At 39.4% G+C, this 26,638-nt stretch overlaps 1 protein-coding gene across 13 annotated transcripts in view; it reads right to left on the reverse strand.

Moving 5' to 3' along the window:
* CD44 (CD44 molecule (Indian blood group)) overlaps window positions 1-26,638 on the reverse strand; it is a 54,716-nt gene that overhangs the window by 25,993 nt on the left and 2,085 nt on the right. For 12 of the 13 annotated variants that reach the window (XM_061997693.1, XM_061997695.1, XM_061997696.1 and 9 more), the window contains exons 2-5: window positions 6,312-6,477; window positions 3,699-3,835; window positions 3,000-3,071; window positions 2,126-2,365 (exon numbers count right to left, since the gene is read on the reverse strand). In XM_061997693.1, the coding sequence (XP_061853677.1) occupies window positions 2,126-2,365; window positions 3,000-3,071; window positions 3,699-3,835; window positions 6,312-6,477 (615 nt within the window). The remainder of the gene's footprint in view (window positions 1-2,125; window positions 2,366-2,999; window positions 3,072-3,698; window positions 3,836-6,311; window positions 6,478-26,638) is intronic. The other variant, XM_061997697.1, reaches the window with a different exon arrangement.

Genomic DNA, 26,638 nt, shown 5'->3' on the forward strand with positions numbered 1-26,638 from the left:
GGAAGTGTTTGAATCTGTTTGATCTTGGTTACTGTGTGTTGATTTGTGAAAGTGGTTCAGATTCCCTTATGTTTTCTTGAATAAGTGATTCGCAGAGGCGAGGGGTGGAATGTTCTGGTTTAGCAAGGAGCAGCTTTTGGCTTAGTAACAGGGGGAGCGGGTTGCAGTGAAGACCTGGTAAAGAGTTTGCGGACTCTCCCCCGGCTCCTGGGTTCAGACCCACCTCCGGCCCGGCTGGGCCAATCTGGCGCCTCTGCGAGCACTATTTAGGGGACGGGAATTCGGAATGCGAGGGGGGAGGTGTAAGAGTGATACAAGATGGAGGCGACCACGCGGACCCTTCAGCCAGAGAAGGAGGAAGGAAGGAGGAGCAGTAGACCGGAGACCCTTCTGCAAGCCGTGGCGAGAATGCAAGCTGTGCCCCTGAAACCTATGGAGATCCATGGCAGGACTGAGAGCCACCAGCAGCTCCATGTGAGTGAGCCCAGACGGGCGAGGGACTGTGTGGGGAGACGGCCATGGCCCAGGCCGTGCTGGAGAGCCTGCACGCCGCAGAGCAGCCCCACACGAGAAGCAGAGAGGAGCTGCAGCCTTTGGAATGGGCGCGCGTCGGAGCAGCCCGTGCAGGGCTGCCATGCGTGTGAGTTACCCCACGGACTTGCAGGGAGGACTGGTGTGGAGTTCACCCGTCCTGAGGAGGGACAAACGGCAGAAGCTATTGGGAGCAGACTGACTGAGACCTCCACTGCCTGCCCCCCCGAACCGTTCAGGGGGGGGCAAGGTAAAAACCCCGGGATCAGGGCTCTGAGCCCGGGAAGAGGGGAGGTGTGGCGGGAAGGTGTTCTTAAAAAGGCTGGTTGGACTCTTCATTGATGTATTACTCTGGGTTGTTTCATTTTGGTTATGTTTTGGGTTTTTGGGGGTATGTTTTAATTGATGTTGCATTAAATTATTTTCTATTTTCTTCCCCAAACCGAGTGGCCTGGTCTGTTTTGTCCAGAACCTTAAGTGGCAATTAAGCCCTCCCTGCCCTTGAGCAATCCTCAGCCTCTTCAGTACTCGAGGCTAATCGTGGTCTTTGTTCCCTGATGGGCCTAAACCATGACATTAGGAAAAAAGTGTCAGGATTTACCCTTCATGATACTAACCACATAGATGAACAGGCATAACATGTCATGAATACTCCACTGGTGAAAAGTAATTTTTTTAAATCTGCTATTCTGCTATTTTAAAAATTATTTTATTTCAGTATTTGTTGAGGGTAAGGATGAAAACTACTGGTAGTCTTCAGCGGTAAGTTATTGGTGATCTGATAAAAAGCCTGGAGTCAGAGGTGGCACAGTAAACTTTACAGTACTTGGAGGAATTATGTTTGCGTCCCTTAGGTTCAATGAGAGCTCACTTTCAGACCTCTGATAATTTCAGTCACATAAGCAACATAAAAGTGGAAATAAAATACATGCCCCTTTCACAAGAAAGCAAGACACAAGCAAGGTAATCTCACTCACTAATTTGACGCCCTGCAGAACACCCTAGAAAAAAAATTATGGCATTTTTATTTGGTAGGGCTTTGTGGAAATAGAATTTGGCTTTACCACCTGAAGGAAGAAGATATTCTTAATATTTTGATTTGACATCTTTATCTCTCTGTGCATTTGTATTATGCTGTAGTAAAAAGATGTCTTAAAACTCCCTGTATTTCTACAATGCGAAATCACTTGTAAACTCTTTCTTGTTCTTATCCCTTCATGTCCATTCATTCTTTCAGAGAACAGATAATGTTATCCTTATATCTATACCCATAACGTCAGCCTCACTGAGCTGTGTCCACTGCAAGATGTGTTTTTGAGTCTTTAATGAAATAAATACTTTAATATGAGCAAATTTGTAAAATCAACATCCTGAGAAGATGTGTGACTTCTTTGTACTCCCATGTAATAAAAACAAATCCTTCAAAATTCAGAATGCTTCTGTTTTCTTTCAGAGACACACATTCTCCTTTTACTTCTCCAGGATAGGAATTAGAAAAGGTCCTCCTCATTCCCTCACAATATCCTTTAACCAGTAACTCAATGCTTCACTGGGTTATTTTAAAGGGGTTACAGTGGCAACCTCCTGTCCTTACCAGAATATTTTCTAGGAATTTCTTTTTCACCTCCTCCAGAAGAATGATCTGGCAACTGTGAGACTGGAGTAACACTTCCATAATAGGAGGGGCTGGATCTCCTGATGGAGGCATCCATAGGCGTTGTGTCATGTTGTGATCCACTGCCTACATTTTCCTCATCCACACCCGAGGTTGAGGACTCTCCGCCATGGCGTGTGCCGTCTGCATTGTAACGGGAGCCGTCTGCGTTGTCAATGACTGTTGGGAAGGGGAAAGTAAGCAGCTGATGCTATCCAGGAGCTACATAACTGCATATCAGTCATGCTAAACAGCTCAAGTTCCGCAGAAAAAAAATAGAAACGGTTGTAGATTCACCATTTTTGCCATCCTAATTTGTTTAGATCATACTTCACTAAACTATGTCTGACGTATATTTGACAAGCACATGGAGCCTACTCTGCATCAAACATTTAAATATTTAGATCAGACATTTTCACTTTGCACATAAAATCTTAGCCTCTGTAAAGCCAATCAGGATTTTAGAATTGGGGCAAAATTTTTTTTTATGAGAATTTTCTTCCACTTCCAGAAGTTTCCACTAGCCAGCAGCTCAGATGAGATACAGAAATGTTGCTCTCTTAAGCAAACTTGTAATGTGAAATATTATCAGCTCTGAGGTGCTAAAGATGTCAAATACCTACGTAAGAAATATTTGGTAGCACCTTGAGAGAAATCAAGTTACATAGGATTTAGCAGAAAACTGCTTTAATAGCTGTTGAACATCTCTTGGCTTCTTTTTCTTATGTTTGGCTTGCTTTTTAGTATTAGCATAAAAAGGTAACCAGATTCTAAAAGTTAAACTACTAGCAGATCTTTCTAATCAATACAGTACCTATTTCATCCTGATTACTGAGGAAAGAAGTGTCTAGTCTTTCCACTGGCTCACAGTTTATGTCTCTTGTTTCTGTAAAAGAAGGAAAACAGAAAATATAAATTTGAAGAAACGGAGTCATGTGCATACCCATATGAATTGTACAGAACCATAAATCTTCCTCTTTAAATGTGGACAGTTGAAAATAAATTTTCAAATCAAACCTTCGCTGCTCTACCAAGAACAAAATGAAAAAATGTCACCACCATTAAAATCATCAATGAATCTTGGCTACGGCTTTCCATAAGATCTGTTTCCACTGTAAAGGTAATCACAGAATCATAGATTGGTAGGGGTTGGAAGGGACCTTTAGAGATCACCTAGTCCAACCCCTAATAATAATCGGCCGCTGTGTCTCTCAGATTGACTGCTAAAGTTATTTGCTGCACCCAGACATCAGAAAGAACCATTCTGAAGTTGCAAAGTTTGTGCCAAGGGCAGAAAATGGCTCAGTTCAAAACTCACTAATGACAAAATTGGTCAAATTTGTTGCTGGTGTTATAATACACTTCTAGAGGCTGAAAAAATGTATTTCCTCTTAGCTGAAAAACAGATGATATTTAGTATGGAAGCCCTTGCTCCAGTGTGTTAAATAGGAGATAACATATGCTATTGATTATTAACTTGTACTTAAAATACATCACAAAAGCATCTCCATACCTGTTGCATTGTAACAGTATGCATCATACCGACCAGTTGTGTTTGCTGAAAGTTTATAAATCCCAGTATGGTTGGCTGCACAAAGGTGATAGGGATTGATTCGTGGGATAACAATATGTCCCACTACAAAACCATACCTGTGAAGAACAGAGGAAAATACACCATGTCACACATTTATAGCAGGTGGCATAAATGTTTGAGGTTCAGTGTGGGGTTCTGTTACCTGACACTAAAAAACTGGCTGCTATTTTTCTTTACAAATGACATTTTCATTGCTTTGAGCATAACATACTGCTCAGTGACGTTTCACACAGAAATGCTGGGGGCTCAGTTTGCACCTGAGCAAATTTACAGAATGACTATAAGACACATAATTTTTTCCAAAGCCGATAGCTTAGTAAAATATTCAAATACAACACTCATTCATTCACAAATTCTTACTGTACCTTTCAGTCAAACAATACAGGTAGCGTTTACATCCCTTTCTGGGAATACCGTGGTTAACAGAGCTACATAATACACAATCTATTAGTAATATTTTGCAATCCTGTAACACCTGACTAATTCCAATGTATTTAGCTGGGAGGTGTGACAGAATAGTAATGAGAACTGGGACTTGGTTTGGGATTTGTTTTACTTCTGGGAGGTACAATTTATCAGGGAGGCGTAAATGACACAGCTTTGCAGTTTTTTATCTGTGAGTCCTGTTCCAGTTACGTGTCTACTGCACAGGTACTTGCAATTCTGAAACTCTCTTGTAGGTGGAATTATAAACTGCTTTACACATACTTCCTATTAATCACCCACTTGTTTTATGATCTGGTGATTCATCTTCATCTGGTTCACTAATTCACATGTATTTTGATAAATTATATGCAATAGATATTTCGTTCCTACTCCAGCTTGATAAGAGCCTTGCCTTACTCACAAGGACTTCTAGCACAGGATCAACAAATGGAAGTAAAAGGATAGAAGGGCTGGCCAGAAGGAAGGGAGGAAGAAATTCTATCTATATGCCTTACATGCCCAAATCCATCCTCTGCTAAACTGTGAATTAGGGAGAGTTGTAACATTAATAATAATGAATTTAAAAAAACAGTTCCCCACTGCAAAAATTATTTCCCTCTACTCCTTCTTTCATTATATTTGAACTTCAGAAAATTCCTTCATTGCAGAATACTCATAACTGTTAGCATCAGAAATCTCTACCCAATGGTGTTTAGGATTTGATCCTTGGTCTCCTTAGTTGGAGAAGAGGAGGCTGAGGGGAGACATGATCACTTTCTATCATTCCCTGAAAGGAGGTTGGAGTGATATGGGGGTTGGTCTCTGTTCCGAAGTAAGGAGTAACAGGACAAGAGGAAACAACTTCAAGTTGCTCCAGGGGAGGTTTAGATTGGAGTAGAGGAAGAACTTTTTCCCTGAGAGGATTTTCAGCCCCTGTCCCAGGCTGCCCAAGGAGGTGATGGAGTCCCCATCCCTGGAGATAATGCAAAGCTGTGGAGCTGAGGTGCTGAGGACCATGGGTTAGTGGTGGGTTTGGCACTGTGAGGGAAGGTGTTGGACTTGATGAGCTTAAAAGTCTTTTCCAACCAAAAGGATTCTATGATTCTATATTATACAGTGCTGCACAATTCAGAATGCTAAATATGGTCATGCATTAATTTTAGAGAAAAAAACATGCATACTATGTTATGCAGGACTTTTCCCTCAAAGAGCAGTCTCTAGTCTTCATGTGGTACTATTTTAAGCAACATTCCCCCTTCTCATGGAAGAACTGTTGTTCACGTCTTTCAGCAGTGTGCAGGTATTTATAGACATTTATATGTATAACAATGTTTTCAGAAGCTGAATTCTATTTCTGAATAGACACTGTTTGGTTTAGATTGTAATAAAGTTGGAAATCTACTGAAACTTATTTCAACTCTATAATGGCTTACCAACATAAATCTATGTTATTTGATTAAAACAACAAAAATATCAACAAAAACCCCAAACTTCACATTTACAGCTCCTGAGTTTAATCTCATTTCTGGATATGAATGTTTAGGATGCATGATAAGTCTATTATAAATTTTGGAAAGCACGGTCACAGGATCATCTAGTCTGATGTATTTACAGAGCACAGGACTATCCCAGCTCGATTACTGTTTGAACAGAAGGCATCCTTGGAGAAAATATTTAATTTTGATTAAATTGTAGAATGACAATGAATCTACTAGAACCCTTGTAAGTTTTTTCAGTAATATTCAGTATTCTTACATATTTTGTTGTATTAGTACTCAATTTTTAAAATCCAAACTACTGTGGACATTTTTTAACTAGAATGTCAAGAGTTCATCCCTCACAGTAGCACTTGCTGCTTTTTACTTCTGTTTGAAGACAGTTCCTCATGTTGTGTATATCATCCTCAGTCTTTGACCTTACATCAAGTCACTAAATATATCTCACATACTTATCAATTACTTGGTGATACAGTATGATCTGAATATCTTCCTAATTGGTTTATTATACTGTCAGTCTTGTAATCTTTAGTTTTATCTGTAAGAGGTTACACTATAGCATAGATAGATGGATTTGTCACAACACTATTTATTTCAAGAAGTTCTTTACCTGCAAGTTTCAAAGCCAAGGTCGTGAGCTTTCCTCAGCTGCTCTAGTGTTGCTAAGGTGCTATTGAGAGCTCTGCAGAGTTCGACTGCTTCAGGTCGTGTGAGGCTGTAGCGACCGTTTTTCTCAACATGAAAAACTCCTCCATATCTGCAACTTACATTGAATTCTGTTATCAAAAGAAAAGAAAAGAAAAAAGGAATTACAAATTATCGGACTTAATGCTTCACTAAAGACAAGGAAATTATTTCTTTTCAAGCATAGTGCTTTCAAGGCAAACCAGCAACAAGTGGCAGTACCAATTTGTTAAGAAAGGGTGCTAACATTTTCAGTCAGCTTCATACCTTCACCATCTTTGGGCTGAAACAAAACTCAAACCTCCAGCCCTTCCAGAAACAGCAACACAAAAATATGTTTTCAAAAGGTACCTAGCACTTTTACCACTAACAATTGTTCATGGATAGACATAAGTATATTGTGACACTCTTGGAACATTGCACATCATTACTGCAAAAGTAACCAAATATTAAAATGTATTAGAAAACAAAATATTTCATTCATAACACTATTTTTAAAAGATGAAAAGGTATATAATCAGACCTCACTGCAATCCCTTCACAGTGAACCCCTTTAAATGATTATATATGTCAATCCCCAGTTTCAGAACTAGTTCAAGCAACTAGTTCAAGAACTAGTTCAAGCAACGTGTTCTTACTTGACCCAAGTAGAAAGTTTGCACCCATTTGATGTTGTGTGATTGCCTGAAACAAAAATTGAGCTGCACAGATATTCTGCAGAGATATTCTAAAGTAGAACAACGTTATGCTGCTTAAAACACCCTGATAGATAAACTTTAAGCTCCTCTTAGCTTGCTAGGGCAGGTAGAAAAGCACCAAATACACATTATATGAGAGTTCACATGAATGAACTTTTTGCATTCTGTTCATTCGCCTTGACAGTATTTCCTTCCATTTTGAAAGGCTTCCTCTTGCTGAGTTCATGCTCACCTACAAACATCTTACTGCCAACTGCAGGGTAATATGAGTGATGCTGTTGTTGGAGTTTGCTACAGGCCACCTGATCAGGAGGAAGAAGTAGCTAAGGCCTTCTACAAACAACTGAGAGCTGCCTCACTATGACAATCCCTGGTCTTCATGGGGGTCTTCAACCACCCTGATATTTGCTAGCATGCACAGTCCAGGAGGTTCTTACAGAATGTTGATGACAACTTCCTGTCACAGGTGGTCAAGGAACCAACAAGGAGGGATGTGCTGCTGGACCTTGTGTGAAAAAATAAGGAGGGTCTGGTTGAGGATGTGAAGGTGGAAGGCAATCTCAGCTGTAGCAACCATGAGATGGTAGAGTTCAAGATCCTGTGTGGAAGAGGCAGGATACAAAGCAGGACCGTGACCCAGGATTTTGGGTGAGCTGACTTTGGCATCTTCAAAGATCTGCTTGGAAGGATCTCATGGGATAAGATTCTAGATGGTAGAAGTGCCCAAGAGAGCTGGGTGATCTTCAAGTGCCACTTCCTCCAAACCGAGGATCAGTGTGTCCCCCAGCAGCAGAAAAATGGGAAAAGGAGGCAGGAGGCCTCCATGGATGAACAAAGAGCTACTAGGAAAAATCAGGGAGAAAGCAGACATCTATGAGAGATGAAAAAGGGCCTGGTTTCTTGGGAATAGTATAGGAACTTTGCCAGAGCATGCAGAGGTACAACCAGGAAGGCTAAAGCCCTTTTAGAATTAAACCTGTCCAGGAAAGTAAAGGAAAACAAGAAGCAGTTTTTCAGGTACATCAGCAGCAAATGGAAGATTAGGGAGAATGTGGGCAGGCTGCTGAACACACAGGGTGCCCTGATGACAGAGCATGCAGAGAAGGCTTTACAGCCAAGGCCAGCCCTTGGGAAGCCCAGTCCAGCAAGGATAGTAGGATGGTCTGGACAGCATACGACTTGCTTTTGGTGGATGACGAAGGGGTTAAGGACTTGCTGGGCAAGCTTAACACTCATAAGTCAAAGGGTCCTGATGGGATGCATCCAAGAATGCTGAAGGAGCTGGTTGATGTGGCTGCTAAACCACTCTCCATCATTTTTGAACAATTATGGAGGACAGGCGAGATGCCTGAGGACTGAAGAAAGGCCAATGTCACTCCAGTCTTCGAAAAGGGCAAGAAGGATGACTCAGGAAACTACAGGCCGGTCAGCCTCACCTCTATCCTTGGAAAGGTGATGGAACAACTTATCCTGAGTGTTGTTAATAAACATATGAAGGAAAAGATGGTTATGAAGGGGAGTCAACATGGACTCACTAAGTGGAAATCCTGTTTGACCAACATGATAGCCTTCTATAAGTGTTCCTGTTCAACCTGATCTAGGTGGACTTGCTTGAGTGGGGGGGGGAACTGGACCAGATGATTTTTAGAGGTCCCTTCCAACCCCTACCATTCTGTGTTTTTTTGAACTCACATCAGAGTTTAAAGCTTACTACAGTAATTTGATTTAATGTTAGAGGAGGGCTTAGATGGATTTTCATTTAAAAACACTGTAAAGATTTTCAATGGTAAGCACTATGGAGATAAAAATAAAGAATAAAATAATATAGGACTTTGAGATGCCATAGTTATGTTGTGCAATTTGATTTCTGCCTTCAGTCTGGGAACCATGAACAAGGAAAGCAGTACATGGAAAGCTTGTAGGAAAGGAGAGCCTCTTCTAATGCACTACAGACACTGAACAGAAGGCATAAAGTCTAAAGGCTCTGAGGAGGTCACTCTCCCTTCACTTTTATGTTGAAAAGATACTGCTACACAGTACAAGAGGGACAGGGGAAAACTCATACAATCCAAGGAAAGTCCATGACTGAGTAAAAGGAGAAAAAAAATAAACATTTGTTTATATTTTTAGGAACAACTATGAGAGAGTTAATGATTATAGTAATACAAGTAAGAATGAACACGTGAGTTGAGAAACCATGGAAAGATCAGGATTCTTCAAAGCAATATGAATTAACTTTGTTCCTGCCCCACCTTTCCCTCAAGAGAAGAAAGTGCTTGCGACTTCAGACTAGAATGACAACTGCAAAGAACAGTTCATTGGGGCAGCCTATTATTCCCAGAAAAGAAAGGAGCATGACTCATTTTTATCTCAATTTTAATGGGAGTTCCACAAGTAAGAAAGGGAAAAATAGATCAGTCCAAATATTAAAAGTGGGTGTCTATACCATCTATTTGATATAAAATATGTCATTTAATAACTGTTTTCCTAGAAGACCCAAAATGCAATTCATGCACATTTGAATTGTCACATTTTATGTGATTAACAAGCCACTTTCCTAATGTCGGTTTTGCTTGACAGTCTCTTATATAGCATAGATGTGAAAGCAAATGATAATAATCAAGACAAAGCAACTCTTCCTTCAATTGTTTTTGTTCATTAGTAAACAGAGGTTGTTCTATCTGCAGCATATCTATCCAGTGTAAACTGCAAGGAGTGTCCCTTGTAGCAAGAAAAAATCAAGGAGATAAAGCATCTTGCTAGATCCATATGAGAAGACAATCATTATTAACATCATAGGTAGGAGTCCAACAGTTTTAATGACTGAGCTCAAAAGCTGTGCATCCAATCTTGAATATTTTTTTACCATAGGCAATAGAGTTAATTCTTATGGTCTCTTGGATTGCCTTTCCACAAAAGAATGTAAAGAAAAATCTCCCACATCAATTAGACTGGCAAAAACTTCTGCAGGGGGGTTGGACTAGATGATCTCTAAAGGTCCCTTCCAACCCTACCATTCTATGATTCTATGATTGCATAGATGCTTAGTAGTCTTGCTGACTGCAGTTCATAATTATTTTATTATCATATTGTAAAAAAAAATACCAAGAGGATATGTTTTTTATGTTTGTAATACTTACACAAGGCTAATGTGTGTTTTGAAAATGCCATTATTTTGACACAGCTGTTTTCTTCAAGGGAAAAATAGTTCTATTTAAAAAAGAGAAGGCTGAGAAGGGACTTTATTCATGCAGATCCTGATAAATGTTCTCTTACAACAACACAACAAATAGCTACTCTGCACAAAAGGATGTAGTCCACAACAACTGCTACAGGCTGAAGCTGCTCTCACAGCTGCCACGTGAATTACTTCTACTTTGTCTCTGAATGATCCATATTCAAAGCCTGACATTACTTTGGAAGTTGTCCAGTCAGGTAGCTATATCAAACACAAAGGACCTAGACAGAAAAAAAAAAGACTTCTCTTGAGATTTTTCTTCTTGATTCTTTCTTCCCTGTAGAACAAGGCAGGCCTAAATTCATTAAGAGTTAAACTTAGTCTATGAAGCCCAAAACTTACTATTAAATCTAGGGATCAGATCACAAAGATCTATCCAATTATCTAAAAGTTTCAAGCTCGGTGATTTTGGAACTAGATTTATTTCTAACATCAACATCTCATCCAATAATTTTAGGCTAATTTCTGAAGAACTTTTGCTATGAAAGCAGACACATCCACTTCCTTGGAGTTGCATGTGAATCTTGAAGTTCATCCCAGATTCACTGAATTATTAAGCAAAGTTCATTTTTGTTTAGAGTGAATTTGATTCGGCTGTCATCAAACCTCACCTCATTCATGGTTTCAAAACTCTACAATTGTGCTTCATATACCACCCAGAAATGCATTTGTGGTATGAATTCCACTTATTTGGCAGCCAATTCCTTAAGCTTCAGCTGTTGAAAATAAATAGGCTTATTTATACAAACATGCCTAATTGTAGGCTACAGTTACAGGAGTGTACTTTCTCTCATGGAAGTGCTCAGCCTGGCTCTACAGCATACACATTGTACATGAGGACCCTTTTGGGAAGGATTAGGCTTGTTGCACATGTGTTGACCAACTGCGCTGCATGCACATTGCAGAAGGGCCAGAGCAGCTCTCAGGAAGCCTTGTTCATGCTATGTGGGAGATCATGTGGGTGTCCAGGAAACCCCAGGCAAAAAATATGTTGATGCGACAATCTCAAAACTGGTTTTGAGGATATCCAATTAGTTGTCATTTTGCCCTAAAGTAATATTGAGACAGCATCCCTTGTTTTTATTTTGATTATTTCTACACCTCCTATTAAAAATGCTGGTTTACATTGCTGTAGTGTAGACACTCCGTGAAGCAGTGAGTGTGCAAAAAGGATGACAGCAGCATCTAAAACTCACACAGTCTAAGCAAATTGGATAAACACAGCAATTTTAAAATGGCAAAATACAGACGAGAAGCATACTGCCCAGAGCTGTGAGGGAGCCCAGAGTTTTTACTTTATAGTTTTGTATCTTATCATCCAGACAATGGGGCCCCTCAATTGAATTAATGAAAATATTTCTAGTCATATCAATACAACACATCAAAAGTAAAAGGCTCGATCTGAACTAAAACAAACTCACCACATCTTAAATTATTTTGTCTGTGCTGAGACTAATTTTGAGTTAAAGATGAAACATGATTGCCAAATCTAAGTCTAACCATATATTTTACCTTTTCCCATAGAGCAGGAAGGTCAAATCCAGTAATTTTATGTTTATGTTACTTAGTTGGCTCTAACACGGTTGTATAAAAGGTGGATTTGTTGTGTCTTTTTTTCAAGAGACAAGGCAATGCAACACTCATATTATTACTGATTCCTTCAACTCTTTTTTTTTCCCAAAGTTTCAAAGGAGCTGATTCAAAGTGGACTCAGTGAAATCACAAACACCCAAACCCTTCCTCTCTGCCCCCTCTTATAGCTGGCAGGCTTTGAGGATTGATAGGCCATGATCTATCCCTGACATCCACATGATTTGCTACAGAAGAAAGACAAAATTGTTTCATAATAGCCTTTAAAAAAAGCAAAAAGTACTAGGCATAGCTGAATTGGCACTATCATTAATCTCATCCAGACCATGAGACTTGGGTGACTCAACCCAAAGCCATGGAATGCCCCTAATCCCACACTGAGTTTTATGAGCATGGAGAACGTTAATTTTCACACAGGACATTTCTCCCTGTCTTCCTAGGGTTTCTGGTGCTCTCTCTCAGGCAGCTGCAAAAGGCCTTCTCTGCTATTGCCATTAACGTGTCTAAGCCAGGCTCCGTTAATACTTTTCATCCAAAAGCACTAACTGTAGTTCCACAGACAATTTGCTAGATACAGCCCACTGGTGTGATACAACTGGCTGATACAACTGACTGAGACAGACTAAAGAGCATTGTCCTTTCTCGAAAGTGTGAGTTACACCCTGATTATTAATACTAGAGGCTTGTTAGAAACTGCATGGTGAGAAGCCAGGTGCAATCTCCATTTCCACCCTGTTTCTGCAACCCTTATACATAATGAGCAAGACTGACTCATGCAAGTTCTCCCCACTGGAGCCCATTTTCCATAAAGATTTTTGATCCAGTGTATGGACATTTCATACGCTGCTCCCTGCTTTTCATTGTTTTCAAGACAATGCCTAGAGATTTCCTTCAAGATGGATGCTGTCATATTTTTGTAAAAGTGTTATTTTACCAACTGCAGAGATACATTAAAGCAAAAGAAGTGGAAGATTTGCTGAAACCGTGTCCCCCTTAAATGAAAACTTGTAGACACAAGGCTGCTAGCAGACTTCTTGGTAAAACCACAGTCTGTATTGCATGGCAACCAGGAAACGTTACTGTGTTGTTCTCATGGGGATTTTTGTATTTGGCTTGTGGTTCAAGATGATTGATAGGCCACCAGGATATGATACATTGGGGCCAAAAATAGGGACAGAACTAGAGGTTTGATGGTGCCAACGATTTTCATTCTCTGTCTGCTTTAATAAAATATAGTTTTTATGTTTATTGTGAGAACTTAGTTTGAAATTTACTGAACAGATGTCAGGCTCTAGGCTGATACTCATGATAGATAAACATTTCCTTACAATCACAGATTATTTAATTTTTGTCTTGACTCTTCTGAACAGGAATGATCTTGAGATTAGCACAGATGTCTACATTTTGAACATTTGCCTCTGCCTCAGTGCTTGCTAGTAATAGAGAAAAGTGACATACTGGAAACAGCTTAACATCTGTTTAAGAGAGGCTTCCCGTAACTACAGATCCTCTCGAGGCAAACCTAGAAATCAGGCCATACAAGTCCATACTGTCCTAAGACCTGAAGAGGTCTGGACAGTTCAGATCTTGGCTCTCAGATCTATTTCCAGTTGATGTTTGTTTTATTCAATGTTTCTCAGGAAAACTACTTCATGGCTAAATAAGAATGCATATTTTACTCACAACTAGAGGATCCATGAAACATGTCAGATTCCGAGTTATTTTATCAGCAGATATACTAAAATTACCACCAGTTACCACCGTTTTGACATCTGGGAGAACCTGAATGTACAAAATGTTATTCAGTGATTATCTAACACCCCACGACGCAGCATAGTGCAGGGCCTGAATGGCATCATTTTCTGCTGAGCATTCCACCATTTCTTTAGAGGATATTAGTAAAACCATTCACTAAAGCAATTTGTGGCCCAGACAACTGAAATAGGATGTGGAGACTTCCAACTTGATGTCAGAAGTTGGCCTAAAGCCCAGGTCAGAAGTGATGAAAACCACTGGATAGCTGTTTGCTAGGTTATGTAAAATCTTTCATTAATCCCAGCCACAGTCACTAATAGACACGTGTCGACACCATTAAAACACACCTATACCTGAATCCCTCAGGGCTTGATGGGGAAAGGAAAGTTGTGCTGGGAAAATTGGGCTCTGAACTGGGATGCCTACACACTGATCAAAATTTATAAGTTGAATTCTGCAAGATCCACGTGAGTTAAGCAAGCACGTGCTTATGAGGCTGCAAGCCCTTTGCCATCACAACAAAAAAGTGGCAAGGATCAAGCAACACATACAGTCATTTAGTGTGTCTGGGTGAGATTTTTCTGTTCTCCCAGTTACAATATTCTTGCTCTACCAGCCATTACTCTCTACAGAAATTAGAGGAGCAAACCTGGAAATAAGCCATCTACACCATAAGCGAGGCTTCTCCAAATACTGACAGTGAAAGTAAGCCTTCACGGATTCTCGAGAATTGTCAGATGAAATACTTGCCTTGGGGTATTACCAAGTTGTGAAACCTAAAATGATTCATTGGAAATTCATTTCCAGATTTAGTGGGAATAAACCATATTTTTGCTTTTCAAAGTATCTCTTATGGGAACTTAAATGAAGCAAAATAAGGGGGTATATTTTTTAGTTTGAAACTGCCTTTCATCTTGAAACTTACATACCTAACAGATTGCTGGTATTTAGGGGGAAAAAAAAAATCCCTGCACACCTGGCTTTTTAAAACAATAAAGTCCAGGAAAACATTTGAAAAGGAATTTAGCTGCATGTTGCAAGGAGTGCCCGCTAAAATAGAGACAGCATATTCTTAGTCATTGGGTGTGGTGGCAAAAAGCGAAGGTGTCTCTCCATAGATCCAAAGCCATAAAAGCCTTTCTTTGAAGTTGTGCCCAAGGTTTTCCTATGTTATATTTGGGTACCCAGTAATTTGGGCTGAAAATGCAAATAAGGTAGTAGCTTCCTCCTTGCCTGTAAGCTGTTTCACTACATAGAATGTGATGACATAGCCATGCTAACCCTGTGACCTGAGTGGGCCCAGGTGGGTCTCTAAAAGAAAAAGAAGTGTGGCTGGGGGCATGGGTAGTAGCCAGAGAGGGATACACCGCTGCAGGAGGAGCTCCTTCCTCCACCAAAGATTAACCATGGCTGTGTTACCTCAGTAGGTGCACACTGGAAACAGGATGTGAGACGAAGCTCGAGCTGTTGACATCCTTCTAAATTGTTCTTAGCAAATCTGCCAACTGGCCTTCAAAGACAGTGTCTCTCTGTTTATCAGTGGGTAAAAGACTTCAGTATCTTAATCTGATAGCCTTCCTGGCTACTAATAGAAATAAGTGGGGGCAGGGGTGGCACTATTAGTGAATCAACCACTCACAGAGTCACTTAAAATGCAAGTAAGCACAAGAAATATGTTTCACTCCTAAGCAGTGGCTGTGGAAAGAAAAAAATCTGCTAATGCATCTTCCAAACACACTTTGTCTGCTTGGAAACTGTTGCTCTGGTAAACATCCTGTGTTAGCCTATACAGTGTCATCACCAACGATAAACTTCCTTGCTGCTGACATTAATATTATTCTTTTTGTACTAGTTTCACTCAATAGTCATTTGAAGATTTTCAGACTCCACTAGAACATGGCACAGCTGCACAGTACCTGAGTGGAAAAAGTGCAAGCAGTGAAATCATAGCCTTGGAATTAGACAGTTATCAGATATGTCCCCCTCAAGATGACGAAAACATAGTAATTGCTATCGATACTAGGAAAGCTTCAGGCTGTGCAATGAGTAGTTTAACCCCAAAGGCTGAGTAACAGGATCTGTGAAGTGAATCAATCGGGATTGGTTCCATGCAAGCCAAATGAAGACACACATGAAATAAAGCTGATGAATAACAGCTCAAGTCTGATTTCAGTCTGTTTCACTGTAATGAAATCATTTAGTCATTTGGGATGAAAGCAGGTGAGAGACAGTGTTGCTCAGCAGACACATCGCCAGCCTGGAGCTCAAAGGGCCTGTTCCCTGCTCTTCCGTGAACCCCGTGGTATAACCTGGACAAGCCAATCCATCTGTCTTTGCCTCAGTTTGCAACTGACCTCCTTAATCAAGCAATTTTAGGTTTACTATTAAAGAATGCTGTAAGAGCAAAGAGCTGTTACATTGTTATTTTACTGCTTTCTTACAGCTTTTACTCTCAGCTTCCATCTAAGCTTTGACAAGTCACATTAAATCTGATTTAAGTTCTGTGGTTACTTAGATAAAAAGTAGTACAAAATCAAGCCTTTGATTGACAAGTCCAACTGAATGATGGATTTTGAATTTTAATTATTTGCAGAATCCTACTCGATCATCATACCAAGTGTGATTTGAAACTATTTTTCACATGATATTGTAACGCTGTATTTTTTTGGTAAACAATTTCTAAACTACAAGACTGTGCTTTTTATATTTCCCCTACCCCACTGAGTTATACAGGAAAACCTCTAATAAGTATTCTCACCATTTTAAACTCATTTGTACAGTAAGTTCATTACAGAAAAACAAGAAACAACCAAAACTGAAAAAGAGGGACAAAAAAAAAAGGACACTGAATAAGAAGTAGAACATCTGTTGAGTTTAACAAGGCCATTTTGCAAAAAAACAACAGAGAAAGGAACCCCAAGAAACTTTTTAAAAGATCTGAAAGCTAGCCAGTTAAAACAAGGATAACATTAGTCTGGCAGACATACTGAAAAGAAGAAGGCTGCTTAGAACATGCCTCACAATGTAAGACATGTCAGAGGACAAATGACTGAGGCAGACTTCCTAGTAACGAATAATGGCAGGAGAGGCCTGCCCAAGTATTCCAAATTCAGTTTCCTCGCAATGGAGATAAACTCATTCCCAGCTTCTTTCACAACCTCTCATTTTTTCTTCTTTTTTTTTCAAATGTCTGGGAAAATTAAGTTGAAACCAAATCAAATTGCTTGTATGAATTTACGAGGAGACGCCTTACAGAACACTGCAAAGTAACACCAAAATCGGGAAGCACAGTTGTTAACTGTATATTGATTAAAATATTGTCCAATTATCTGTTGAATGTAGGCTGCTAGAAATCAAACCAAAGAACCAAACCCTCCAATGCAATGTACTGATTCCAAAATCCAGATTTCTCAGATTAGGAATATAGCTATAATCTTTGTATGTAACTTTGCAGTCTTAAAAGCGGACAAAACACTACTTTTTAATATTTGTGATTTTTACAGAAAAAGAAGAATAAGGCATAGTATGATCTGCATCCTGAAGGTCTACAGAATATCCAAGAGTTCTAACAAATTACTGGATGAAGAAGAATCAAACCAAAACAAAAAACTGAAGAAAGATACTTATTAGAATCAAAGGTTAGCAAAAAGTAGCTGACTCCCATTGTGGTGTTTCACTGAAATCCTGCTTTTTGTCCTCACTGGGATTCTGAGTATCTTTCCCTCGTTATCCACAAGGACTTACATGTGGTGTAGTTTGAAGATATCAGAAATGCTGGCTATGAAAGAGAAAGTAAAGAAACCATGAGAGGTTTCCTGACAGGCAGTCAAGGTTCACTTGTATGAGGAAACAATGGGAAAGAGGCATTGGCGTGACCTTGATACTCTTGATATTTGAATTAAAATATTACATTAAAACCTACATACATTTAAGCATTGGAGATATGTAGATATGCACTACTGTTTGAATGGAATCATCTCCAAATAGTGAGGCATTGTCTCCCAAAAGTGCTGGAATTACTGTGATGCTAGTGCTTTTGCTATGACACTCATTGATTCTAGTAACCTATTTTTCTGAGCTATAGCTGGATTTTGGGAAAAGATCCAGAATTAATCTGTGTTTGGACAGCAAAAGATACAGACATGGACCCCCATTTGGTTATTGTGAGTTTCATAACATTGAAAGACATCATGAAGTCAGAATCACTCTCACAAACCCCTAACATGCTATGATTCTATGAAATGTCAATTCAAACAGCAAATTAGGAGTAAACCATCTTAATAAACAGAATTTCCTAGATAAATAGTTATTTATTGTTATCAAAGAACCACAAGATTTTTTTTTTTCCCCTTAAGGATGCTGGTTACATTCTGAAAGCAAAATTCATTGTTAGTCAAGTACACTAGGCAAAGCAAAAAACTGATCATGTGTGACCCCTTATTACCACAGGACAATGAGTACTAATAGTGCAGTACAAAAGACAGATTGAGGGCAGGAGGCTTCTATCAAAGCTGAAAAGGAAAGGAGGCCAGGCAAAGACTCTGAAATCAGAAGATCTCATCACATATTTGCAAAAAAATAAAAGTGGGAAGCTCTTTCAGAAAAGCAGAGGTCACTCTGAGGAGCATCAGCAGAAGCAGTTGACGCAGTGTGGAACTGCTTTTCCAGATGATCTGCTCCAGTAACTGTGTATTTGTCTTTCTTGAACCATCTTAAAAGCATGTCTCAGACCTTGCTATGTCAGTTCCTGAAACACTGCTAATTCATCTGACTCTTAAAACCATTTTCTCTGAAAAGATGGGAAAGATCTCCCAATACAGAGATCAATTCAAGATGCCAATCCAGTAAGTTAAAAAGCAAAAGGCAGACTTACATTAGGAACTGAACTTGTTGCCATGACGATCATTGTGGATATAATCCTATCATGTCAGGAGTGGAAAAAAGGTGTCATTATGCTGTGAGTCAACAGTAATGTGGTTGTGACTGATGCTGATAAAGCAGCATGATCTGAGCACTGTAAGCACGAGTAATAAAGTGAGGTAACTATTCCATTGTCAATACTGTCAATAAATTCTGTGCAAGTCTGTAAACAATGAACTATAAAGGTGTTTAAAAAATTGGGAAAACACTTAGCTCTCATTCACTTGAAGTAAGGATTGCATAGCCAGGCTCAATAATGGATTGGCATTTAGTAACTGCAGAGAATGTCCTGGATTTAAGATAACAGCTTTGCAGAGAATGCTCCAGTCCTCTGTACTCCTGTTCACTTCTGCACCAGCAGAAGAATGTTTGCACAAGGACTTTCTTTTCTTATGAATACTAATGATGCACACTTTCAGCTGAAATAGCCCTCTGGCTGCTTTCTGAAATTTAAATGAAGGAAGCACTGACCTTGTTGAGGGAACACCAGGCTGGGACTTAGGAGAAAATGTTCTATCTACAGCTATACTGACAGGTAACTCGTTTTGCTTTTGTTTCCCTACCTGCGACATGGAGATAAAATCACTGACTCACAAAGGGCTACAAAACCTCCTAGCTGCTACTGTTTTTTATCAGCATATTTGTAAATTCACTTCTTTCTCACTAGCTGCGATCTTTACTCTGTTAAAATAAACTATATCTAGACTTAACACTATACCTAATTTGTAAATTCACTTCTTTCTCACTAGCTGCGATCTTTACTCTGTTAAAATAAACTATATCTAGACTTAACACTATACCTAGACTTAAATTTTTTAGTTCTGCCATAACTGAAACAAGTCAAGCCTGACTGCAGCTCTGCTGAAGGTGTTGATGAAACACACCAGTTAAGGCAGTAACGTCCTCTAGACCAGATATTGTAATATTCATGTGAACTTCACGCAATGCAACAAAAAACGGAACAAAATTTCATCAGAGTCACCACCTGTTTCTAAAGTGATATGCTGTGAATGTGTAAGATGTCAGACCTCTTTCAAGAAGAGCTGGAGTTGCTCTTCTGTGGTACCTGGAAGAACCCAGTGGATGAAGTACATTGGTGTTGAAATGTTCAAATGTTTGAGTTCCTATAGGAGATAATGAGGAGAGATTTCTGCATTTCTTTACTAGCCCACCTTGAGCTTTGAAGATGTGATGGATGTCATCAGCAAACACTGTTGTAGGTTACTAACAGATTTAACCCTTGCTGGGACCAAGGTTTTCAGCACTGTGACTATGCTATAGATACATATTATTTTTTTGTAGTGGGACTGTGACAATATAGAAGCAATTGAAGAAAATAATGTTACCTATATTTTATTTTGAAGGGTAACCTAGTCAGGTAGAGAGAGATTTTTGAAGTTTTCCTCCTTTGGTGAGCAAAAAAAAATATTTAAAGAATTCATTCATTTGCAAATGCAAAATTTTGGATAGAAATTCCACTGATCTTAGAGGGCACTATTGCAACATTTTACCAGTCTTTCATTGTTCTGTATGTAATACATTGTGTACACTAAGTTATGATAGGTCTGTCCCTCACTGGCATATACATATAAGTAACATTGTTAGGAAATATAAAAGAAGAAAAAAGATGTCTAGATCCAGAAAAAAATGTGAACTAATTGTTATATGAAATACCTGGATAAAAAAATACTCTCAGCAAAGGTTAACAGAGAATAAATTCAGATTCATTTGTTTTAATAACCTCCAAGCCACAGGATACGCCTCCTCCTGGAAAACTGGACCATCGAGATTTTCTCTAATCTACATGAACTCTAGGCTATGCCTAGAGATGCTCTTTAAAAACTGTGTAGCTGTGCTGGTCTTACCTTTCCATGATGCTCTAAGATTGCCTCTGCTCCACTATTTGAAAAGCCAGTAAGGCTTCACTTTGTTCAGCGTGAACAAAAACTAAGTCACTGCTAGACAATGTGTAAGACTTGGCAGGTCAAAGAGATGTTGAGAAAATCAAGCAAAACCACTGCAATATTTTACCACCTGACAAGCAGACAGGAAATAAAACTGTAGGAAAAAGTGAGTAGGACTGATTGAATAGAAGTGTCAGGCAATATAAAAATCATCATGCACACTCTGTAACATTTTACACCACAACAGTGAGCAGCAAATGGATGGAAGGTTCCCGAGGTAAGTCACAAAAGCAGGAAAGAAACTTGTCTCTAGGTAGTCACCATGAGAAGGTGCTCACACTCTCACAAAACCTGTGTGTTACTGCTTTTAATACAAGAATTGTGAATTGGAGAGCTGCCTGTCTAAAACCTTAGCCGTGCTCATTCAGTGATGAACTGGACTCACCAAGTATCTATTCTCTGTAGGCTACAACATGATTTTGTTATATCCTGGAAAAGAGAAGTTTAAGGGTTTAGAGCTCAATATGAGGTCTGAAGAAAAGTGGTTTTATTTTCTGAGTTAGAAGAGTTTTTGCTCCTCAGAAGAAGAAACACTTTCTAGTACAACTTAAGTGGTATTCTGTTAATAACAGTCTTCTGAAGCCACTGGATGCTCTTGCCCTATTAGATTGACACTGAACACAACAACAGTAAGTCAGACTTGCCAGCACAGTGGGGTGAAATAAAAAGAAAATAATAAAAAATATGAACAAGAGAATTTTCTTGTCATTCCAGTCTTCTCTGAGGCCTGTCTCTTGAAAGAAGGATTTGGTTTCTACATTTCATTTTGCCTGAGAATGACTAAGCTGCTGAGCAGAAGCTTTACTGAATCAAATGGATATAACCTTCTATCACAGACACAGGCTGACAAGATCCTATCAGATGTACTGGACCACTTCAGACAGATGTGCCACAGAGATGGATTCGTGGGGAAAACAGAAAATAGAAAAAAATGTTCAAAAGAAGATGTGGACAATTAAAACATATACCTGTGTACTATCTGAACACACAGAGTTGCTGCACAGTGACATTCAAAAGTTCTCTGGACTTTTAATGTTCTGGCCACATGGCCACCTGGCATAGTGATCAAGTGCCCAACCTTTGGTTTTGAGACAGTGAGTGTAATCTTGGCTCCTCCTCTGACTTGCTGGGTCAGTTTATGTTTCTCAGAACTCATCTTTCCCAGATTATCAAGCTTTCATGTACAAATACCTCCAAGATCTCAAGAAGATAGCTAGGAAGTATTGCTTCAAACAGGAGAGAAACTTGATTAAATTAAGGCATCATTCTTCAGTCAATTATTTAATAAATTTTAAAGTTCTTGAACCTGAAGAAGTGCTGTTTGAGAGGAGGACAAAAAAATTGAGTCAGTTCTCATTTGCCAAACAGCTTCAAACATCCTTCATCTTAAAAAGGTAAGTCTTTAATAAGAACTTTTTCAGAAAAGCACGCTTCGCTTTTGCTACTGTCTAACAGGAACCCACGTGGTATTGAACTGGAACTGGCTGCTAGTCCTCTGGGTACACACAAGTACAGAGCATGAAACTGTATGAGCGACAAAGAAAAGTTTTACCTGATTTTTATATCACTGTTACTGGAGAAACTAATTTGAATGGAATATATATTATTTCAGTTTCATGTTTTAAGTTTTCCTATACGTCAAATTTACATACAGCCAATATATAGGAACATGGAATACACCCCTACTTTTATAGCCATGAAGACTCATTAGCCAAAGAGGGTTTTCCTCTACACTTACATGCCTGAGTGAATGATGAAAAAGGGAAAGGACATGTAAATTAATGGAGGACACCTAATGAAGTAGGAGGATGAAGAATAGGGAAGTGAGTGAAAGCCCAGGCCCCACCCTCAGAGTATTCATTATTAATGCATCATGTTTCTTTATAACTGGTAAATACTACTTTCCCTTGAACCTGGGCAGTTAACTACTCCACATTCTTTGTGTGGAAGCTTTGCCCAGAGCTCTGTGATGTAGTTGTGAAGGCCTGGCTCTCCCTAGCAGCAATGCACTCCATCCCCGCCTAAGCCTCATGCTGGGATAGAAATGCTCCATCTTGCTTGTGAGATGTGCATCAGCTGATGGCAAAGGGTAGGTAAATGTCTAATCACTATCATCACAATCACACCTGCAGCACTGTTAATTTCTGCATTTATATGCTGTCGAACAAGTAGCCTGCTTAATGTGTTCTGAGTGGGCATGTACGCTCTGCCTGCTCTCTGAAACTGCTGCAGTTGTACTGCCCTGGCAAGTGTGGTACTGAGCCCCTGCTGACAAACCTCCCTGGCAGCAACAGATGTTCTCTCAGAGAGTCTGCTAACTTAAGATGGGTGCTTGATTTTATTTTTTTTAATACCTCACTTTGGGTCTGGGTGTCCATAGACAATATGCTGAGCTCCAGTTAACCTTTCACTTATGGGAATGCTGCAAGAAACTGTTCCTTGCATCTACCCACACATACCACACCCTACTTCTTTACAGACACCTACCCATTAACAAAAATAACAATAAAAAAGCCCCCTAGGGAAATATACTTCTGAGAACCTGTTTTGCTAACATGCTGCCACTGTGAGACATATTATCAACAAAAGCTCTGTCACAGCAGGTTGTTGGGTTGTGGTTTTTTCGCCATTATACAGTCCCTATAATGGGCAGATTCTTATTTACAAAAGCAGGTATTCAGTAAAACAGGCATTAACTATGTAGCTGAAATCACTGGCTAATGTCCTCTTCCTAGCAGCTGTCAGGCTGTACCCTGGCAGCCTCCTTTATAACCCTCTCACACTGCTTTTGGATCTGTATCATTAGCAGAGGCAGAGACGGAAGTTTTGCCACAGCTGCTGCATTTCCATTTGTTTTTTCTTCTTTTTTTTTTTTTTTCAAAGAGAAGACACAGTCTCTTGGAGCTTCCAGCTACTGAGCCTTGCTCAGTCGTCAGTAGAAGGAAAGACAAAAGCAAAGCAATGTATTTTTCAAATGGCAAATGTAAGTAAAATTCAGGTCTCTGGATTTTTTAACTTTGAATAGGTGTGGTTGCTTGAGCTTCCATGTTAATAATTGCTAAAACTGTAGATTATTCTTCAACTCCTTTCTGTCATCTTGGGGTTTTTTTCTGTTTCACAATACGAGGGTTGAAGGTTATTGTAGTGAAATAAGATTGCTGCAGATAGTGTTGTCGTTTTAGAGTAATTGGAAAGTCCCAAAGCCAGCATGTACAAAATAATTCAATTATGCTCTGAATTGTAGGCAGACACTCCAAAAATGACTGCAGGTTTCATTAGACAAGGAACAGTCTCAGAGGTTTGAACTTAAAATTACAATTAGCTGAACTTTCAGTCTGATTGAGAAGTTTCTCCAAGGAAACCCCCTCTTTCCTTCATTTGCCATTTCTCATGGCTGCCTGTACACTCATTCATCTGAGGAGCTGCTCTGCTTGTCTCCTGGGTGGGGTGAGCTCTGGCAGCCAGCTCTCAGCGAGGGAAATCACAGCCAGCTGCTACTGATAGTATTGCTGATGCCACCGAGGGAGACCAGTGATTTGGCGGGGAGGAAACTGATAAACATTCTGGACTGACACAATCCTCTCTGCCACTAGTATTAGCAGCAGCCATAACGGTCACTGATAATTGGTGTCCGATGGCTTTGAAATTACTATTACCTCCCTCAGGTTGAGAGACAACTGCATGTTAACAGCTGATGAGCTTTTGGTCTAGTCTGTAAAAAGACTCTCAGCCAGGCCAAACTGGCTTCATGCCTGCAGCTGTCAGTTACCCGTGGAGGATGGTCCAAACCACCATATATATGGTTGTATATATGATATACCACAAAGAAACCCTTACAGACAAAGGTAAAGAACAAAATGGACTGTGGATAGAGGTTTTACTTGGTAGAAACTCTAGAGTGTATATCAGATATGTTGGCAATAAACTCAACATCTGTCATACTCCTCTCACTTTGCTGGCCTTCAGTTGGAAGCTTGAACTTAAGAATTCAGTGTAGTGATGAAAACTGACATTTGATAAAGCATGCTCTCAGTTATCATCTAATGCTAAAATGTCACATGTTTTGAACACTGAATTGTTCCAGTAGTGTTTTATTGTTCTCAAAGTAGACAATATTACTGTGGTGGGTCATGTTTGTTCCATATGAAATTACATTTCAGGTGTAACTATGTACATTTAGCCTTGGTTCTGGAAAAAGCCATTTTAGAAGGCAGTTTGGCAGAACACCTACCTTCATTCTCTCACATAGTGTTCTCTTTAAAAACAAAACAAAATCCATACAATGCTTTGGTTTAACAGAATACGTGTCGTATGAAACAGAGGATTATCATTTTCTACCTTAACTGAATTTTCAAACACTTATCAATTAGGCATGAGACCAGAAAACAAATGGAGAAGCCTTCTTACAGCATGTCTGGAATTCCAAAATGCTTTAAATTTCTTGGGCTAACTTATCCTCTTGTTATGTAAGAAGCTCTACACATTTTTCTTCCCATGCATCTCTAGAATGTATTCTACTACCAGTCAACATAATTCAGAACTAAAATTGCATTTTTATCAAAGAAGAAACAGAGTTACCAGAGGTCTTCTCCTCTGTTGTCTTACCCACTAGCACAAGATGCTGTCTAATCACTCCCTCTAAATACCATCTATTCCCTGGCAAGAGCACTGCCATCTTGCATTAATTGCCCTTTGCTTTTTAATTAACCCATACCCTGCAGAGCTCACCAGAGTTTATTCCTCCACCATGTCAGCAATGTAGATTTTACTTTTTCTAAGTTTTCACTCCTATTATACATTAACTTGATTGCTGCTGCTATCTTCTTATTCCTCATTTATTTCCCTTTATTCCTGACAATTGCTATCCAAATTAGTGGAAACATCCACAGAGGTTTACACTAGATTCTTGCTTGGATATGTTTCAGGTTTCTTCTCCAAGATCAATTCTTCACGAGTTCATGCTGTCTATATAATCAGTTTTAATTGCTTCATGCAATCTACCGTGTTCCTTCACATACAACCAAGCGTTCTTTTGACAGCTACATTTTTCCTCACTATATTTTCCTGCTCTTTTCCACAAGTTCTTTTTTTCATTTGAAATTGCAGTTGTCCTTCAATTACAGTATTTTTTTCACCTCTTCATGAAGTTCTGAAACCCCATCTTTTCTACAAGTATTTAGGCAGTAAGGAGCTCATGACTCTCTCTGCTATTTATACCTGTCTGTCAGCATCTCAAGATATCTCATCCTGCTGACACATTCTTGCTGCTTTAGAACCTCATGCGTGCTTAGGTGTTAGTTTAATAACTGCAATATTAATACCGTCTGCAAATCCTGGCCTATATAAGTCATGGGAATTGTTCAGGAAAGAAAGACACACCAAGTATGGGGGAACATTTCATTTAATCTTGGCTAGAGCTACCAGTGGTTTTAAAAGCATTCAGTTTAAAAAGTTCTTCCTCAATCATATGATGCTATCTTTCCTCATTAAGCCTCTCTCTGACTTCCTGTTCTCAAGGTAATGATTCTGCACTGTGGTGAACACCGGTAACTAAAGAATCACCAAACATTTCTCCAAAGACTACAAGACAATCCTTTGTTGGCTCTGTGTCTGAGTATTTCAAGGGCAGGTATATAACCTTTCCATTAAACAACTGTGGAAGTTCAAGTGAACTTTAATACAGTTTAGTTACTTAAAAGCTTTGGGAAAATAGCCAAGATACACAGTGTAATGACCAAGTGAAAATAAACCAGCATAAAGAGCTGCTTCAGACTGCGTTATTTACAAATGCACACACTGACACATAAGCCAAGAGCTAGACAGGTCCTTTCCTTTGTGACTGAGAGCTACAGTAGCCTTGTTCCAGAGCCTTACCTTGTCCTGAGGCTTTGGTGACCTCTCCAGTGCTAATAACTAAGCTCCTCCCTCCCCACAGTGGACTCGTTCTTCCTCTTTCATTTCATCTTTACTAGTACTTCTGTTCCAACTTCTTTCAGCTTGAGGGTCAAAATTCTAGGATTTGCTTTGTGTTAATCAAGGAAAACTTCGAGAGAAATATTTTTGCAAATACATAATGTTCTCAGGGGAA

Source organism: Colius striatus, chromosome 6 (genome assembly GCF_028858725.1).
Source record: "Colius striatus isolate bColStr4 chromosome 6, bColStr4.1.hap1, whole genome shotgun sequence".
NCBI classification, from domain to species: Eukaryota; Metazoa; Chordata; class Aves; order Coliiformes; family Coliidae; genus Colius; species Colius striatus.